Below are 19,740 nucleotides of genomic sequence, written 5' to 3'. Positions count from 1 at the left end.
CCTTCCTACTGTATCGCTGAAAGATACATAGCAACAGATTACACAAAAGTAAACTTTGTTCTTGGTTCATATCTACTGTATTTCTTAGGAGCAATATTAGCTGTCATGGGCATATGTTAATGCCATTAAGGCCATCCATTTAGAACCTATTGGTTCTGATGTGGCAGAACTCGCTGTTGTTTGGCTCTCATTCCCACCTTTCAGCGAAGACAGGATTGCATAGTGGATAAGAGCCCTGAGCTTGGGAGTCCAGCCCTGCCATTGACCTGCTGTGGGGCTCTGGGCAAGTTACATAAGCCTCAGTTTTGTCATCTGTAAAATGGGGATAACAACGCCTGTGTCAGAGCATGACTGGGGAGTTCCGTGAACAAAGCGTTCAAAGACACAGCACAGTGCTCCTAACACGGTACCAGTTGATGAATAACTGATATTATTAATTTTATCCATGTCATTCATATTCCTTGAGCTCCCTAGTCATTCATTTGTGGATATGACAATCGATTCAGGGTTGTCACAGCCTGTGTTCTAGACCAATCAGAAAGCTTTTGATTAGAGTAGTGTAGCATTTTGGTGCCATAGTGTCGTAGACAGTGTGGTGCGAGTGTGGGGGGCCCTCACACGGGAAAAGTCAGCCTGGGAAAGCTCTGGAGCCCAGAACCTAAACTGAAGTGGGTGGGTGAGAGTGTGGTTTGCATTCAGTGTACCTGCTGCTCTGTTCACACCTCCGTTTCTTCCCTTTGTACCTTCAGCTGCCACACATGCCTCATATAAGTGAATGCCTGATGAAAAGGAGTTTAAAGCCCACTGACCTACGGGACATGACTCTTGGGCAGCTACAAGTGATAGTCAATGATCTCCATTCCCAGATTGAAAGTAAGAGTACGGTGTGCTTGGAAATGGGGGGTCAGATGTGAAATCTCGTGGGATACTACGACCTCTTTGATTCACTTCCTTTGTTTGTTTCATTGGGTTCCTCCTGTGTGCTGCAAGAGAAGGAAGAGAATCACAAGGCTCTGTTTTTGTTTTTTTACTGTAAAGGGGTCAGAAACTTGAAGAACTTTTCAAGGTTCATAGAGGTGATAGGGCCTTTCTATTCATCTCAGATCCCCAGCGCCTGGCACAATGCCTGGTGTGTATGTGGCTCACAGCATCTGTTCCTGGAATATAATTTCGTAGTTATACATCATTGATTAGGCACTTATTCCCTCAACATAACTTGTACATACGTTCATGTTAGGTCTTCAAATCAAATTCAACTTATTTTGTGGGACTCGAGGTGGGGGAAATATGTACGACCGGTATGTGAAAATTACAGGACGGCAAATTACGGGCCTTCTTTCCTCCAGAATAAAGAAGGGCCTGTGACAGAAGTGTGCCAAGTAGGTGGTAAATGAGAGGTGCTCACTTGAGGTGGCTGCTTGTGCAGAGCACAAATGAGCCCGATGAGAGAGAGAACACAAAACATGCTTGCGTGGGCGGTGTGGTTAGTCCAACTGAACCGTGTGCCCTCCAGCCTCTGGAATGTGTGATTCTAGAAAATCCTGTGGACTTACAGATTAAAAACCACCTAAGAGACATGCCAACCAAATGCATTCAAACAAACGAACTGTAAAACATTTAAGACCAACGGAGGAATTTGTACACGGATGGAATGTTTTATTAAAGATGCACTTGTTTGTTACATATGCTGAAGGTATTGTGGTTATGCTAACTAAAAAAGAAAAAAAGAACTCTGTTTAGAGATACACACTGAAACATTTACAGATGAAATAATAATATGCTGTCTGAAATTTGCTTTCAACTAATCTGGTAGGAGAAGGGGAGGTCGAAGAGTCAAGATTGGCCATGAGTTGGTGATTTGGGGAGCTGGTTGGATGCATGGGACATGAAGATTCATTAAATCAGTCTCTTTGTATCAATTCGAAAATTTCCATGGTAAAAAGTTAAAACCATCCTATGGGGAAAAAAATTTCCATGCACTACGTGGGCCCTCTACTGAGAGCTAGTATAAAAAGCTATCCTAGTGGAATTTTTTTTTAAATATAAAAAAAAAAAAGCTTCCCTAACAACATACTGAAAAAGATATGGACGTATTCAGAGTTAAGCTAATATGTTCAGTGTTGTTTTAAAATCAAGAGAAAGGGTTTAACATTCTAATTAGGAAAGCATAGATTCACAGGTTTTTTTTAAAAATTCTACTACATTGTAATTTCAGTTGAGACTAAATTACTAGGACTATTATTCTTTCAAGGATGTGAAAGGCCTTCTGATATTTTACCACTGAAATATCTTCCTTAGACTTCTAAATACTAAAATTGTCATCTAGCTCTTTTCAGTAGTAGATGAATTTAGACCTCTTTATATAATTTTTTTTCTCCCTTTTTTTAAACTGGAAACTAGTCTGAACTAAAGGCAGATCAATGCATCGTTTGAAGTCAGGATCTCTAAAAGCATTTCCAAGGAGGACCTGGCTGAATACTGAATACCTCCTTCCTTCCTTTTGTTTCTGGGCCCAGAGCTTTGCTGCTAAATGAATGTTATCTCCCATGCGTCTGGACCTAAAAGCTTCGATCTAAGGGGGAAAACAATAAGACAGCCCCTTCTGCTTGTTCATATTTTTCAGAAGCAGAAGCCAGATTAACCTGGTGCACGGATTTCAGGAGGATTAGAAATGTATCTGTTCATCTGTGTTTTATTCCCAGTATAAATCCTAAGGAATATTTTCCTTGGTCCTCATCCAGAGATTGCAAGTTATTTCTTCGGGTCTTAACAAATCTAGCTTTCCAGTATCTGTAGCTGTGACTTAGATATGACTTAGAACAGCCTGCACAGAGGGGTGTTCCTTCTGCGGGCCGTAGGAAGCCTTGGAGCATGCGTGGGTCACCTCCTCTAGCTGCGCGTCTGATGTAGCACTTTGGGTACAGTGGGTCCCTCCAACTCTCGGGTGGTGGGAGTGTCCTCAGGATGGAAGGTGGAAAACTTAACATGCCCCAGACATTTGTGTGCACGTTTCTTCCAAGGAAAATCCTGCTTTTTCCAGCAAGCTATTTTCCTAGCAGCTAACGATTTCTTTTCCCACTTTAACGTGAACGTAAATGGAAATACTTCATACTTCACTGCTTTTCTTCCAACACTTCTATAGTTATGCAAGCTGGTGATGTCTGCAGACTGATGACTTCTCCTGGGCTTATGAAAAGCTAACATAAGAATTCTAAATTTTAGCAAAAGTAACTTGTATAATGGTCTGTAGAGCTGCACATACAGACTTTGATGCAGTTTTATCTGTTTTTAAATGCTCTTTCCTTTGCTCCAGGCTTGAATGAGGAGTTGGTCCAGCTGCTGCTCATCCGAGATGAGCTGCACACAGAGCAAGATGCCATGCTGGTGGACATCGAAGACTTGACCAGGTCAGTGACGCCTCCCCCTTCCCAAAGAAGGAAAGGAGCCCAGGATGGCCTAACGTTGAAGAATTGGGGCGAGAGCGAGCCCCAGAGAACTTCTTCCCCTTACTTCCATGAGTAACTCACCTAATCTCTGCCGATGTCAGCTGCTTAGCTGAGGGGAAGTGGCCAAAACTCCTTCCCAAATGCATTGCCTTTTCACCCTCCCTTTGTGATGGGTTGTCAATGCAGTAGAACTTCCTACACCGCCTCCCCCAAATCAGGTCGGCATTTCTGGCCCAGGAGGACTTTTTCCTGAAGGACTGTCCCCTTGGGGAGTTAGCCCTGAGCTGTTCCCTGCTGGCAGGTGATAGGTGCCACAGAGCGGCATTTGCTGTTATGTGACCCAGCTCTTGATCACATCTGCCATGTCCAGAAGGCAAGAACACTGGCACCTTTCCACAGCACCAGGGCCACCAGATTGCTCTCACCATGGGGAAACCCCAGCACTTGAGTTTCTAGCTGGGCCTGGCTCCAAGCACCTCTCTATAAAGAGGTAAAGAATGTTTCCTCTCCTGGGGGATACGGAAATTAGGCTAATGCCAGTCCAGATCTTGCATTTCTTAGTAGTTTTCTTTGTAGAAAAGTCTATCACCACAAGTATATAAAGTACATGAAATACTGTATTTCCTACGATCTCATGTTTGCCTTGGTGCCTTTCCTGAGACAGTGCGTATGAAGTCTTTAAACCAAGAGGTAATAATTACTCTTAATCCCAGAAATGGTATTCAGAGAGTAATAGACTCCCCAGGGAGAAGAAGAACACTGCTTGTCTCAATAACATAAGGAATTAACCACATGATCCAGAACCATCCAAGAGAAGCTTGAAAACATATGTAGTGAAAATGTGCTTAGCACCTACCACAGGACCTCTTCTCAATGTGTAGCATGGAGTAAAATATTTTTCTATATTTGGTGTTTTAAAATAGTTTTGGAAAATATAAACCAAAAAATTTTTTTAAAAAGCAAAAAAAAAATAGTTTTGGTAGCAAAATAAATGCTAAAGAACTATGTTTAGGCTTTTCTTTCTTTCTTTCTTTCTTTCTTTCTTTCTTTCTTTTTTAAAGACCTATGGGCAGTACTCTGTTGTATGCTTTGGATATTCTATTGCCTCGCCCCCCCCCCCCCCAAAAAAACAAAAAAGCCGAAGGCCTCATACTCCTCAGCATATTTACTTGTATCTAAACTATCACAACAACACTCACATAATATTATTGCCACCTACAGAGGTATTCAGGCACTGCTCCAACAACTGTAAGACAAATCCCTTTTTGTTAGCCTAAGAAATTTGTAAATAGGTATGAAGATTATGGGAAATCATTCATGAAATATAAGATCAAAACCTAAATCTTCAAAAAAAAATATGTACATTCTTTTGTAAATTCTGTGACTTGCCTGTGACAGCAGAGACCTTTCCTCTACTCCCCAAAGCATGTTGCTTTCCTCATTGCAGGGAAGACACTGAGAGACTCTGCCTTTCTCTCAAATGTTAAGCTTGTACTTAGGTTTACAGTGTGTTTTTTAAATACCTTTCAGATGGTGTGACCATGGGAAACAGGGCAGGCAGAACCAAGGGGTGAAAAGGAGAGGAGTTACTAATTTAAAGGCGTTAGAGGAACCCTTTAAAGTGGAGCAGGTGGGGAGAAGTTCCTATGTCCGTTCCTGGCTACACAATATAACTTTGCTTGTGAGGGGATCTGAGGATACTTAAACGTACCTAAAGGTAGCAATGTCAGAATTTTGCAGCCTGATCCCAGAAGGCCGAGAGCACCGTCTGGGAAGTTCTAATCACCTGTTCCCTTTACCTGTCCAGTAGATAATGAGACGTTCTTCCATTCCTGGTGTCAGTTTAGATCAGTGGTTCTCAATTTCAGCTGCACATTGGAATCACCTGGGGAGCTTTATAAACCATTGGTGCCTGGGTCCCACCTCTAGAGATTCTTATTTAATGATTCTGTGGGGTGGCCTGGGCATTAGGATTTTTCAAAGCTCTCCAGCTTTTCTGAAGCTATTTCCTGTTCTTTCCTTCTCTCTCAGAACAACACACATGTGCATGCACAGATACACACAGATACATATTTTAAAACTGCTGTAGGAACTATAATTTTTTAAAAAATTTATTTTAGAGAGAGAGCGTGCACAAGGGTAAAGGGGCAGAGAGAGAGAGAGAGAGAGAGAGAGAGAATCGCAAGCAGACTTCACACTCAGACAGGGCCCAGTGCGGGGCTTGATCCCACAACCCTGGGATCATGACCTGAGCTGAAAGCAAGAGTCAGACACTCAACCGACTGAGCCACCCAGGTGCCCCTAGAAACTATTAATTTAATTAGCCACAGTGGAATCTTAGCTCAGTGGGCATCAAAATATTTCTGAGCTGAATTTAAATGAGACCCATAAGCCACTTGATAAAAATGATCAAGCCTGTTTTATACACATAAACAGGACCATGAGATGGTCTGCTACAGGGCATTGTGTTTTAGGAATAAAGGGCTGATATCTTTTCCCCAAGTTACTTTATTGTTAAATGAATATCACCAATTATTTGCGGGCTGTTGAATATGGCAAGGACACTGTTGTCACTTCCCTATTTCTGAAAGTATTTGTGGTTTGTCCCTATGCCATAGATCGGAGACATTCTGCACAAAACCAGTGAGTTAAACTTGACGTCATTGACTACCCAAGTCTAGGCAGCACACAAAAACTGCCCCTGAACCTTTGATTACAGCTGGAAACTACAGCGTTAGAGACTTTCTCTTGCCAAATTTATAAATTCCTAGAATTGTCCTTCAAGACATTTGTCTTTTGCAGACGTCAAACCCTACCACTCTCTGGGAAAACGTTTAATTAGTAGCCATTCAAGTGATGTAAGCAGCTTGGCCGTTTTTCCCCCTCTGTCTCCACTGGCCAGCTGCTGGGTTGGCTGAATTTGGGGCTTATAGGCAATAATAGGGCTTGATGAATAAGAAGACTCACCCCACCCTACTTTTACCCTCACTGCCATGATCATGCCCTTTGGATTAATTGGAGGGGAGGGCGGCAGGGAGGGAAGTATGCAAACATGGAAAATCTTGGCATTTGCAAAGACCTACATTTGTTAGGAAGACATTAGCTTTTGTAAGAGTGGAACTGGATCATTGGCTTCAGATTTCTGTCAGTAGCCTTTTTAATGCTTATATTTGTGTCTGTGTGCATGTGTTCAAATAAAGTAGTCATGTAGTTACCTTCTACCATGACACCTTTTTTTGACTTTTGGCTTAGAACTATTTTCTCTCTGCTATCTTCTGCTTTGCTATCTGTTGCTTTTTTGTCTCTCTCCACTGGAATATATGTTCCACGAAAACAAAGACCTCATTGTCTACTCACCAAATCCACAGCACCAGGAACAGTGCCTGGCACATAGAAACATATCAAACATTTGTTGGATGAATTTCCCCAGATACTTAACTCTTTTTTTTTTTTTTTTAAACACAGTGCTTTTTCTTCTCAAAAGTAGTGACATCTACCATTCTCAGGGTAATCTAGTAACTTATTAAATAAAAAGATTCTTACTTAGAATATAAAAATTAAAGAGGACAAATCCATTTGAATTAAGCTCTGTTTCTTAATTCTCTTGATTTCATTACGAGTAACTCCGAACCTCAGTTTGCGGGATTGTTTTAGCTACAGATCAGAAAGCAGTTTGGATCTCTCTTCTTAGCACTAAATAATTGTATGATTAATTTTACAGACATGCCGAAAGTCAGCAGAAGCACATGGCAGAGAAAATGCCCGCGAAGTGAAAGAAGCCATCCGACCAGAGGACAAGCTAGAATTTATTTTGCTTCTGTGGTTGTAAAAATGCTGTTATTAAAGGTGGCGCAGAAACAAACAAAATATCAGTGTTAGTCATTGATAATGTCTGAAGCTTAATGTCCAGTGATTGGCCTTTGCTTCTTAATTTATTTTAATTTTTTTACTGTGCCACTAAATATCAGGCATTTTAATAAAATATTGTTACAGAAAATGTACAGTACTGACACCATCACTAGTCATGGTTAATCAAAGAGGGTAGTTTTAACTTTATTTTTATTTGTTTCGAGATTTTAAGTTGGAGCAGTATTTTACCATTGACTACTTTCATTCTTCACTGTAGTTTTAAAGAACTGTAAATGACGGTGCTATACAAGTCAAAAAATACATGCCTGCCTCGTAGTGAAGTCATAGCTGTCCGTAATATGTATATTTTAATCAGTTTTCAACATTTTGTGAATGTTGACTACCTGAAGTTCATTTTTAGATGTGCTATTCACATTCTGTTGGATTCAGAGGGTTCCTTGAAAGTTTTATGTATAAATATGTAAAATAAAAATGAAAACTTTGTTTCATATGATATGTCTTCTTGCTCACTAGCAAGCCCTATATAGTTCTCGCCTCTTCACACCTCCTCCACCAAATTCCCCACCATGAAGATTTGGTCAGTGAGAAGAGAAAAGTACTGCAGGAGAAAGCAATGCAGAGAATTGCCGGGGAGATTGTGAAGGGTGTGTGAGTGTGTGTGTGTTTGTGAGAGAGAGAGAGAGACTATGTGAGCAAGTGTGTGTGTGTGAGAGAGAGAGAGAGACTGAGCAAGTGTGTGTGTGTGTGAGAGAGAGAGAGAGAGAGAGACTATGTGAGCAAGTGTGTGTGTGTGATCCAAAGAAGACAACCTCAGCAGTGTTAGAGCTAGCACCTCGGTCAGTGCTCAGTTACCCATCTGGAACATTAGCACGTTACTATTAGCTCCTGGTTCAGCCACAGGAACAAGTGATGCTTGCATTTAGTCTTTTCCCAACCCCAGGTGTTGCCATTTTTCAGATTTTAACCACTTCTGTTTGGTCCCATGAAGAAAAATGCCAAGTCTAAAGTAGATTACAGATTGTTCACCAATAAGTAGAGCCTCAAAATTGAGTTAATCAATTTAGCTAATGGCCATGCAGGTATTTGAGAATCATAAACTATAAGCAGAGATGTGCATTCAACATTCCAGAACCACCCACAGACCACCTGATTTCATTATTGCATTAATGATGTAATCAGAAGATAGAAGTTTCCTTGGGTGCCTGGGTGGCTCAGTTAAGTGTCCAACCCCTGATTTCAGCTCAGGTCATGATCTCATGGTTTGTGAGATGGGGCCTTCTGTTGGGCTGTGCACTATAAGCACACAACCTGCTTGGGATTCTCTCTCTCCCTCTCTCTCTGCCCCTCCCTACTCGTATGCTCTTGCTTGCTCGCTCACTCTCTCTCTCAAAATAAATAAACATGAAAAAAAAATTTAGGTTTTATTTTATTTAGTTTCAGGTGTAGAATTTAGTGATTCATCACTTACATATATGAAGATAGAAGTTTAGACACCTGTCTACATTTTCCTTTCTTAAAAATACCCAGATAGATACTTTAAGTAATGAAGAGTTGCCAATTTTCAGTCTTCTATTTAGCAAAATAGGTAATCAAAAATTGTAACACCAAATCATTTTTTATGGGCCTCAATCAAGTTTTCATTTGGAATGGAAAAACAAGGCAGCCTGTAAATATATTTTGGCCTTTGTGAGTTGGCTCTTGGGAAGGATCTAGGTTGCTCACCACTGAGTGAAGTGTAGGGCCCGAGAGAGGTCCTCTCTGAGCCTCAAAGTCCTACACCAGCTGCCAGTGATCTCCCAGAGTGACCTCAGCCCTGAGAACAGGCTCAGCTTCTGGACCTTTGCTGCCTCAGCTGGGTGAGAATATTGGTCAGTAAACCAACGAGTCTCAACCATTAACTGCTCAGTGGAATCGCCTGGGGACCTGTAGAAACTGCTAGGCCTAGGTCCCAGCCCCATAGATACTGATTTAATTGGTTGGGGTGTGGCCTGAATGTCCCAATTTTTTAGAGGTCTCTTGGTGATGCTCATATGGAGAAGCACTACCTTAGACGTTCTTTTTTAGCTATGCTTTAACCATTTTTCAACAGCGGTTTTTGTCAGGGTACCTGGGTGGCTCAGTGGGTTGAGTGTCCGACTTCAGCTCAGATCATGATCTCACGGTTTGTGAGTTTGAGCCCTGCATCGGGCTCAGTGCTGACAGCTCAGAGCCTGGAGCCTACTTTGGATTCTGTGTCTTCCTCTCTCTGGCTCTCTGTCTCTCTCAAAAATAAATAAACATTAAAAAATTAATATCTAGGTTCTTGTCTAATTAAAACATATTTCTATTAATTTGAAACTTCTGGAGAGAACCAACCTAGGAAGAGTGCTATAAAAAATGCCTGTCCCCAAGCAACAGTGGTAGAATGCCCCAGACCTCCCGTGTCAGCCATGGCCCGAAGTCTCGACCCTAAAGCTCAGCCCAGCAAAAGAAACTATCCTAGTTTTTTAAATCTTTGCCAGAATTGCCAGTTGCATCAAAAATTTAGAATTGAGTTTTTTCTTTGTCTTGAACAATGCCATCTCTGGCTGGAAATGTGGTCTGGAGAAACCAATGACCTCTAAACTCTTCAGTTGTTTGAAGCCCGTAACCCTAACTGAAGAGCCCCTAACACGAGAAGGAAAGGACTGAGATTACACGCACAAGGGCGTCTGAAAGCACCTCCAGGGTCAAAGCCAGCTAAAAGTAGAGCAGTTCTTCCCACCACCCTGAGACCCTCAAAGAAGATTATACTCCGTGTACTTCTCTGTCCCCATGTAGATGTCACCAAGTGACTCATCTCCAAGGGGTTCTTTCAAGAATGGGTCTTTCCAGTTCTTAGGATTTTCAGCAAGGACTGGGATTATTCCCAACAAGATTCTTACCTGTTTTAGATCACCCTTCCGTTCATAAACTAGGACCCTCACTAGTTAGCCAGGCTTCATTAGAATGCTAGATCACTTGACCTAAGAAATGGGCCACTTGTCTTCCTGATTTTAGGAGAGTGAACTACAGGCAGGAGCACATGGGCTATGGGGCCAGAGGGAGTGGGCAAAAGTGCTTCAGAGTGATTTGACCCTGAGCAAGTTACTAAAGTTCTTTTATCCTGTTTTGTCACCTGTAAATAAGATCTCTTGGGATTATTCTAAAGTTCAAATAAAATGATGGCCATGAAAGTACCTGGCACCGGATAGATACTCAATAAATAATTATTGAAAGAATTAAATGATCAGGGTTTGGATGGAGGAAGCATTCTGTATTTTACCAGTTTCCGAGATTTAAAACATCCTTGTGGGTTTTTTTCTTGTTTATTAATCATTAATTTACAAAGCAGATACTCAAGGAAAAAGTTAATAGCTCCAGTCTTTAAGACCTCCTTCCCCCAAATATCAATGTTTAAATCTTGGAATGTATTCTTACACACTTTTCTCTGTGCTTATACAAATACATACATACAGGTTTTGTGTTGCAATTTGTTTATACAAAGATGGGATCACATAAAACTGCTTTGTACCCTGCTTTATCCATAGATATCCTTCTAGGTCAGAATGTACAGATCTAAGCCATTCTTTTTTTTTTTTTTTTTTTTAAGTGAGGTCCATGCTGTGTGGGGCCCAATTTTGGGCTTGAATTAATGACCCTGAGATCGAGACCTGAGATGAGATCAAGAGTCAGACGGCTGACTGAGCTCCCTACATGCCCCCTAAGCCATTCTCTTTAATAGCTGTATAGTAATCCCCAATATGGTGAAAAATACTTTAGCCATTCTCTTAAATGATAGACATTAAGGATCTTTCCAAATTTCTGCCACTAAAAACAGCAATGCAATAAATATGCATGTACTCACATCTATTTGTGCTTTTATTCTGTGATTACCTCATTTTTCTTTGACTGTTACTTGGTATTGTGTTTAGACACTTCAGAGTACAGAAAGCTAATGAAGGTAGGAAAGACCAGGTGAGGCCACTGCAGAGAAGTTCAATTCTATACAACAAAATTGGACAGTTTCTGACAAACACCAACTTATTTTATCTTTAAAGGCCATGGCTGTCACTTCCTTGACATAACTGTTTTTCTCTCTCTCTCTTTCTGTGTGTGTTTGTGTGTGTGTGTGTGTGTGAGAGAGAGAGAGAGAGAGAGAGAGAGAGACACACAGCCTCCAATTCAGCCTTCCTGAATACAGGCTTTCCTCCATTTCCTGTTTGAGGGTAGAGGCAAACCTCAGCCACTGTGGTAACGATAGTGCTCAGCACAGAACCAACTAGAGAGGTGTCCCTTGAAGAGAAAGTCCCTGATCATTGGGACCCACCCTTTTGACCCTTCCATTAACTGGTGGCACTGTACTCTTCCTGATGTCTAATGCCTCTCCTCTTAGCTGAGGGATGAGCCCCTTGGCCTGACTTTTATTCAGGTTTAATCTTACTGTTCTCAAGCTTGATCCCCCATGACTGGTTGACTCTTTCTTAAGTCTTTCATCTCTCCAAATTTTTTATCTGTAGTCCAGCGACTTCCTTTCTACAGAATGGATCATCGCTGCTCTATCTCTGATAAACAGCCCTATGGCAGATATAGCCAGCCAAAATGCATGCCTCCCCATCATGTTCATAGTTACAAAGTTTTTCCTGACAAGCAGGTCAACAGACAAAACTACCTTTCCCACTCACCATCCCTGTGGGTCAAGATGTGACCCATGATTGATTACCGCCAATGGGATGTTAGAGCACGTGAAGTGTCTTCATCCCAGCCAAGGCTTTTAAGAAAGGGTTTGCCTTCTCCGTGTGTTCTCTTTCTCCGTGTACCAGTTGCAATCACAAGGACCTAGAGGATGGAAGAGCCACAATATGGAAGGAGTCTGGGTCCATGTGTTCACTGCATGAGCACAGCTGCCTGCTGCTTAGTAGGATTTGCTTTAGACAGTTACAGGAGTGAGAAATGAATTACGATTACATTTGAGCCACTACACTGCAACCTAGTTACAATGGCTAACATTACCGTAGCTAATGCAAGTCCTAAACAAGAACAGCCACAGTGCTGGAACACAAAGAAAGAGCTGGAACACAAACCCAGGTTCCTGAAGACAAACCCTGTGTTCTTAACCATCATGCCACATGACTGCTAGAGACCCGCCTCTTTCCTCTAGGAGATCTTCTCTAGGTCAGTGACTTACCCTTTTTCAATTCATGGACCTTTTCGGTTTAGGTGAAATCCTATCCTGCATTCTCTCCTTTTCTTTTTGGGGCAGAAACCAGAGAGGTTCAAAATGAGATTTGTCGTGAATAAATAATTAATTCATGCCAGAAAAAAGAATATGGATTTTATTATGGTGCCAGAAACAAATATTTATCAAGTGACTACAGGATACTTCTTTGGTATCCATCTGGAAGAGCCCTGGATTTCTACAATCCTCAAGACCACACTTTGATTATTACCAACCCAGCTGAATTCTGCAGCTTAGAAAACCCAATTACCTTTCGCGCTGACATTCATTTAGTTTTTCTAAATAAGATATGACACATTCATTATGAGATAGGTTGATGGGTAATGAGTTTTTCAGAATATTTTAATTGAGGTTTATAGTCAGTAGTTGGTATAAATTAATATTATATTAAATAATTTATGAATTCATGGTCTGGCTATGCAAAATGAAAGTGTCTTCCTGATTTCTGATTGAGAACCCAAAGGTGTTTCATTTAGGAACTTTGGTAGGAAATGAGTCACCAGGACTAATTAATTGGTTGTAAGAAATTCCTTGCCATTGTGTCATTTTCTCCGTACCTTCCTCTGTTTTAGAACAATGTCCTGCTTGTGGTTATGACACGGCCTTTGTTTTACAACTATTGAATCTACTTCCCTGCACCACTATGTAAGTGCACAAGGTAGAAAAGCAATACTTAGGGGAAAAGAGATTTTATTTTCACCCTCCAGACTAGGCATTCAAACTTTCTTGGTGATTATTTACTACTAGAGTCTCTCTTCTTTTATATTCAATCAATACCTTATTTGCTTTTTGGCTTTGCAGAAAATAGTGGCCTGTGTCCTGACTCTGGTGGAGCAAAGATGAAGCTGGAAGTGACTTCTTTAATTTTCTGCCTCATAAAGTTACTTCGCTCCAGATGTCTGTTAGTTCTCATAGAAATCACAGTCTGTAATGACGTGTCATCTCACCTTGTGAGGGGCCTTTTTAGGTCACAGAGCATCCCCACGTATTAGAAATGGCGATTCAAAGACAGCCAGGAGCCCATACTTCACCTTAGGAGCAGTTTAGACAGGAGGGTTTAAAATGAAAACGGTGTTGACTCTTATAGACAGTGAGGAGAAAGGACTTTACTAATTCATCACAAAGCATCTGTTTCCTCTTTCCAGTGATGTGAAGGGCTCTTGTCCCTTCTGCTTAAGGCGGCTGGTTTTAAGAAATGTCATTGTCTCAGATGCAAATCAGATTGAGAATGAAGCACCAGGCAACTCTGTCAGGCTAAGTAATTTTTTAAGGGAAGTAATAAATGCCTCAGGAGGAATAATTAGGCGTGGGATGTTCTGTATGGGGGTAATAAATCTGTGTCCTTGCAGTTCTGGCTAAACCAAGAGTGGGAGTGGAAGAGAGCACGGGGCTTCTCGGAGTTCCCACACCGGTCTCCCACACTGCAAGTGGGGACACCGGTCCCTAAGGAGACAGAGCTTTCACTTTCTGGACCCTTGGCCAAGAGCAGGAGAGGCTAATGTGAGGACTGAGGAGAATGGGGGTGCTGTTCAGGAAGAGACCCCTAGGACCCCAGACGGCCTCTGTAGATGGGGCAGCTCCACTCTGGGCCTTGCCAGGGCCACTCCCTACCATGCAGTTTGGTGCCCAGAGCCCATTTGCCAAGCAGTCACCCGGGGGTGTTGCCTCTGTGAGAGTCAGAGCTGGAGACCCACCCAGCGTGCCTGTCAGGGAGGCGCCCTTGCCTGGGAGGACATTCTTCAGCCACCACAGTGGGACCTCCTGAAGCTTAGCACTGGGCCCACGCCCTCCAGTGCTGAGGCCTGGAAAGCTTTTGCCAAAGGCAGCCTGGGAGGGGCTGAATAACAGGTTTTATGAATTGTGTAGGCAACCCGTCGGCAATTAAAAGCCTCTTTTGAGTTCCCTCCACTTCCCAAGCTGATTTGGGGGCTACCTCCCCATAAACACTTAGGCAAGGATCGTTAAGGAAATATAAATTTAATAAGTTTTGCAGTAAAGGCAAACGCAACAATAAAAAAAATTAAAAGTAAATGTTTTGAATTATGCCCTCTTTGACTACACTTGAAATTTGTTGTCCATTCGCCTCTTATCAGAAAGAGTCCTAGATAAACCACCATGGTTTTGAAATCTAAATTGTATTTCAAGTCTTATTTTCTCTCTCGTTTCTTTTAGGGTCAGCCGGACCCCCTGATTTGCATAGCTGGTGTGCCAATATAGTACAAACAATGCTGTCCCCAATACACTAAAATAAAAATTCTAAATGCCCACTTCCTCTTTCCAAAAGTACACACATGTGTATCACTTCCTAAATTATATTCATTGTCAAGAATCTTAGACCATAAGATCATCCAGCAGTTGGTTCTCATCTGAGGCAGTTAACTACTTCTTTAAAACATCACAGTTGCCTTCCTATCTCAGGAGTCTCTCTGTACTTGCTGGCTGGAGCCAGATACCTACACCTATCCTCAGAATCTTACGTTTCAAAGAAAGCTCGGAGTTCACAAACCAATGACTCTCGTTTCAGGTGTGTGCACGGATTTTCCTACACTACCAATTAATTAGGCAAGCAGCATTGCTTTCACATCATGCCAGAAAATGAAAGCCAAATCTTAGGGCTACTTCAGATTTCCGAGACAAGCAGTTGTGGTCATTCCCAACTCAAAGTTACCCAGGCTTCTTGGCTCAAGATGAAAGCATTTTCACTGGGAATTCCTTTGGCTTCAGTTTCCAGGCCGGTCATGCAAACCTCCAAAAACATGGATCGGTCTCACCACACTGCAAGTGGGGGTGCTGAGTCTTTAGGAAGATAGTGGCTTTACCTTCCAAGTCCTGAAGCCAAGGGAGCAGGAGGCGGGTGAACGTGATGACTTGTCCAAATAAGATCGGACAATGGAAGAGAAATTTGAAAAACGAATATCAGAAGCAGCTGGGAAGTGGGAAAAAAAAGATATGGAGGTTGAGAAGTGTGGACGGGGAGTTGGACCACTCGTTATGTACATGTCTCCCAGAAGTGACATACGCAAATGCGTGTAGGGGCCAGACTGGTAACACAAGTAACTGAAATACATTGGGTGTAAGACACTAAGGAATGGTGGGGAACACATGCCCTGACTAAAGGGATTCACAGTCCAATAAATGAGAATACTCATCTAAAAGTTCATAAATGGGTTCACCTGGCTTCTGCAAGACTTTTTTAAGATTTCAAAATATCCTGGAATTCTTACAGAGTACAGTACTCCTTAACTAATATTTTAGCTATATGACATTGGCCACCACTGAAACCATTCTAAGAGCCCCACAAAATGTATTCTTATGTTTACTGACAGAATGATATTACTACAATCTTACACAACAACTTCATGAGTGCCTGGAAAGATATTCTTTTCAGGTTTCAGAATGAACAATAATCAAATTTCTCTGATGATCACTGTAAACTTTTTGACTGATAATGGTGCCCTCCTTACATTGGTTTCCAAGAAGCAAAGAACTACATTTGCAGCCTACTTATAAATTGGGGTAATATGACTCTTAGTTTTCTATATTGTTTCTTTAAGTTATGATATCCAAGAAAGGTATCATAAGCAAATAAATATCTGTACATCTATCTATCATCCATCTATCTATCTACCTATTTTTACTTAGGTATTTATCTCTATATATTTATTTAGCCCTCTCTGGCTGTCAGTACCTGCAATCTTCTCCCAGTGGCAGCATCCATGTAGAAGATAAAGTGAGTAAAAACCAAGTCTTGATGTCATTTATACCCCCAAAAAACCTATTTTGTCTGTCATCTCTTCCATGTTGCCACTGCCATATTGTAATTAAATTATATTTCTGTGGTCAGTGGTAGCTACAGTTTTTTAAAAAAGTTTATTGATTTATTTTTGAGAGAGCACACAAGAGGAGCAGATTGAGAGGGAGAGAGAGAATCACAAGCAGGCTTTGCACTGGCAATGCAGAGTGCAACATGGGACTCGAACTCATGAACCACGAGATCATGACCTGAGTGAAAACCAAGAGTTGGTTGCTTAACTGACTGAGCTACCCAGGTGCCCAAGCTACGGTTTTTATATTCCCAGTACATGTTCCCATTCTTCTTCTAGTTCCTTTGGGGATCTCTTTCCCAACTTTGTGTGGTTCTGCTGGGGCCGTCAGACTTGGCACTTGCCCCTCTTGGTCACAGGAATGACCCGGGCACTTACCCAGAATAGAATTCCCATTCCCCCAACCTCCATTAATAATTGGTTTATTGTTGTGCATGTGACCCCAGAAAGCCCATCAGAAACTTGCCTGGGATTGGTATATGGATATTGGAATTGCTAAACTGAGAAAACAAGAGCCTGGCAGCCATCTCAGAAGCTAAGGAGAGCAGCAGAGCTGAGAGATGGTGAAGGAGGAGAAAGAATTGATGACAACTTATGAGTTCTTGGATTTAGTCTGAAGCCAGATCGTCTCCTGAACATAATATCCCATTTTGCTTATACTTGCCTTCCCACTGAGCCTAACTCAAGCCACTCTCCATCTGATTTTGAGCAGGTGACATTTGAGCTTCTTGTTGATCTGGAGATCCTCCTGGCCTCCAAGGAGACATGACATTCATCTTTCTTGAAATGCCCTCCTCCCTATTTTGAGCTCAAACGCCATCTCCTCTGGAAAGTCTCCCTTTGCTTCCCTAGAAGAAATTTGCTGTTTATTCTCCTTTGCTCCCACAGTATTTCATTTGGGTAATTGTAGAGTTTTATCATTGTTTTTGCCTTTCTGCAGCCAGCGTATAAGCTCCCTGAGAACAGGGAAGGGCATTTATCTGTGTTTCTGCAAATGGCACTTGATAGGAGCTGAATAAATATACAGTGAACGAGTCAATGAATGAATATGCTATCTCACCTTACAGAGAAATCCTACCCCCAGCTTCTCTTTCCACATGCGGTTCCTCACCATCATTTCCACACAGGTTCTCGGGCTTATACAACAACTGAAAACTCCATGTCTTTTCAAGACTGCAGGTATCTTAAAAGTCCTCATTTGAAATTCATTGTTCTCAGAAAGCTTCTGAGGCCAAAGCCAATTGTGAAACACATTAGGCCCACTAGGTGTCACAGGTTAATGAACTTTATGAACTGGGAGGAGAGGCTTGAGGTCCAACTTTCCATTAATTGTTTATAAAATTATAAACATCTTTAAGAGGAAAGGACTTGAATACAATGTATGTCAGATTGATCTACTAAGCTGAAAGGGCCCATATGGTATGGAATGACTCTCCTCAGTTCCCTGAATAGATGTTAAAAGGACAATACTCAGAACCTCAGTCAGTATTCTCTGGGCTAAGATAAATGTGTCTCAGGGGCATTTGGGAAGGGATTTTAGGCTTTTTGGCTTTCCTGTTGTAGAGTCTATGGTTTCTCTAACTGACTATCAGAGGAGAACCTTGGACTGTGCCCTGAAGTAGAGCTAGGTCCCTTCTTGCTAACTCTATGATGCAGAGATGCAGAAATTAGTTGTATTATGTTAGATTGCTTTCGTGAAGTTCCAACAGCTGAATCAAAACTGGGGAAAATGAGAGGCTACGGTGAAATAAAGGTAGTAATAAGAATACCTTTCATTTATGCTTTCTGGGGAACTAAGCAGTATCCTGTTAGCTTTGAAAAGTTATTGAAACTTCCCAGAGGTGTCCAACTTGCCCCCAGGAAATAATCTAGACCTTTTCACATTATTTCATATGATCTCAGAATTTTCCTGAGAATAAGGTAAAGCAAGCAGGTGTGCTTTTTTTTTTTTTTTTTTTTTTCCAGAAAGAGAAATGGACAGAGAGGGATTAAGAAGGGCATTTCCCCAGGCTTATAGTAACCACGCAGCCAGGATTAGAACATCACGCTTCTATTATTGGCCTAGTGTTCTTCAGATCTGTTTGCGTAGCCCCCAGAAAAATGTTGAAAACAATGTACTCCTCTTACATTACTAAATTCACTTCAAAATTTATCCGTCATACGTTTAAAGAATTGCAAAGAATATAATTTCCAGAACTTTCTAAATATTAACATTTAAAAATATATTTGATATATCCAATAGAATGTATCTTTTAAATATATCAAATGAAACTTAAATACCAAAGCAATTTGACTATCACTTCTATTTTTTTAATGAATAAATGAGCAAGCTCTTCTGTTTTTAAAATCTTTTTTAATTTTTTTAATTTTTAATGTTTTTACTTATTTTTGAGACAGAGAGAGACAGAGCATGAGCAGGGGAGGGGCAGAGAGAGAGGGAGACACAGAATCCGAAGCAGGTTCCAGGCTCTGAGCTGTCAGCACAGAGCCCGACGCAGGGCTCAAACTCACAGACTGAGATCATGACCTGAGCTGAAGTCAGACGCTTAACCAACGGAGCCACCCAGGCGCCCTCTGAGCAAGCTCTTCTTTAACTTTTGGAAATTTTATATTTATATCATTTACTTATTCTTGAATTTATATTTCCATTCCACTTCCCCCTGAAGATTTAGTACTAATGTAATTTTATTTCATTGTTTGAAATATTTTATTGATCACCCTATCAAACTTCTTTGCACATAGTATATAAATATCAATTTAAAATTTTTAAAGTCTCCTGTGACCATAAGGTTCTAAGTGATAAAATTCTTCTATATTGTTACTATGAGAATTACTATCATTAATCAATTAAAACAATATAAATATATTATAAACTTTGAACAACTGTGGAATAAAAAGGAAAATTATATTGGAAATGCACCTTTTATTGAGAGGAGCTTGTTTTCATTTCCAACTCATTCAAGTATTCAATGAATATTACTTATTAACAGAATAAGACTAGAGTTCTCCATCATGTCTACCTCCATTTTTGTTTGTTTTTTTTTTTTAATGTTTGTTTATTTTTGAGAGAGAGTGAGAGAGAGAGCAGGTGAGGGGCAGAGAGAGAGAGGGAGTCACAGAATCCAAAGCAGACTCCAGGCTCTGAACTGTCAGCACAGAGCCAGATGTGGGGATTGAACTCACGAACCACAAGATCATGACCTGGGCTGAAGTCAGACGCTTAAACCGACTGAGCCACCCAGGTGCCCCTCCATTTTGGTTTTTATAGATGTTAACCTTTGAGAAAACTTGTTCATTAGTAAGTAGGTGGAAATGGAAGGAGTCTTGTTACAGCAATGTCAATCAGTTCCTTGAGTTCCCTTTG

General features: G+C 41.2%; 1 protein-coding gene across 4 annotated transcripts in view; it reads left to right on the top strand.

Annotated features, from left to right (window-relative positions):
• LOC122229659 (schwannomin-interacting protein 1) overlaps positions 1–7,806 on the top strand; it is a 122,190-nt gene extending 114,384 nt beyond the window's left edge. For all 4 annotated transcript variants that reach the window (XM_042955005.1, XM_042955007.1, XM_042955009.1 and 1 more), the window contains 3 exons: positions 750–873; positions 3,314–3,407; positions 7,168–7,806. In XM_042955005.1, coding sequence (XP_042810939.1) covers positions 750–873; positions 3,314–3,407; positions 7,168–7,219 — 270 coding nt within the window. In that variant the 3' untranslated portion in view covers positions 7,220–7,806. The remainder of the gene's footprint in view (positions 1–749; positions 874–3,313; positions 3,408–7,167) is intronic.
• Positions 7,807–19,740: the final 11,934 nt, after the last annotated feature.

Source organism: Panthera leo, chromosome C2 (genome assembly GCF_018350215.1).
Source record: "Panthera leo isolate Ple1 chromosome C2, P.leo_Ple1_pat1.1, whole genome shotgun sequence".
Classification (NCBI taxonomy): Eukaryota; Metazoa; Chordata; class Mammalia; order Carnivora; family Felidae; genus Panthera; species Panthera leo.
The sequence above is the reverse complement of the archived record's forward strand: the minus strand, read 5'-3'. Positions and strand labels throughout refer to the sequence as shown.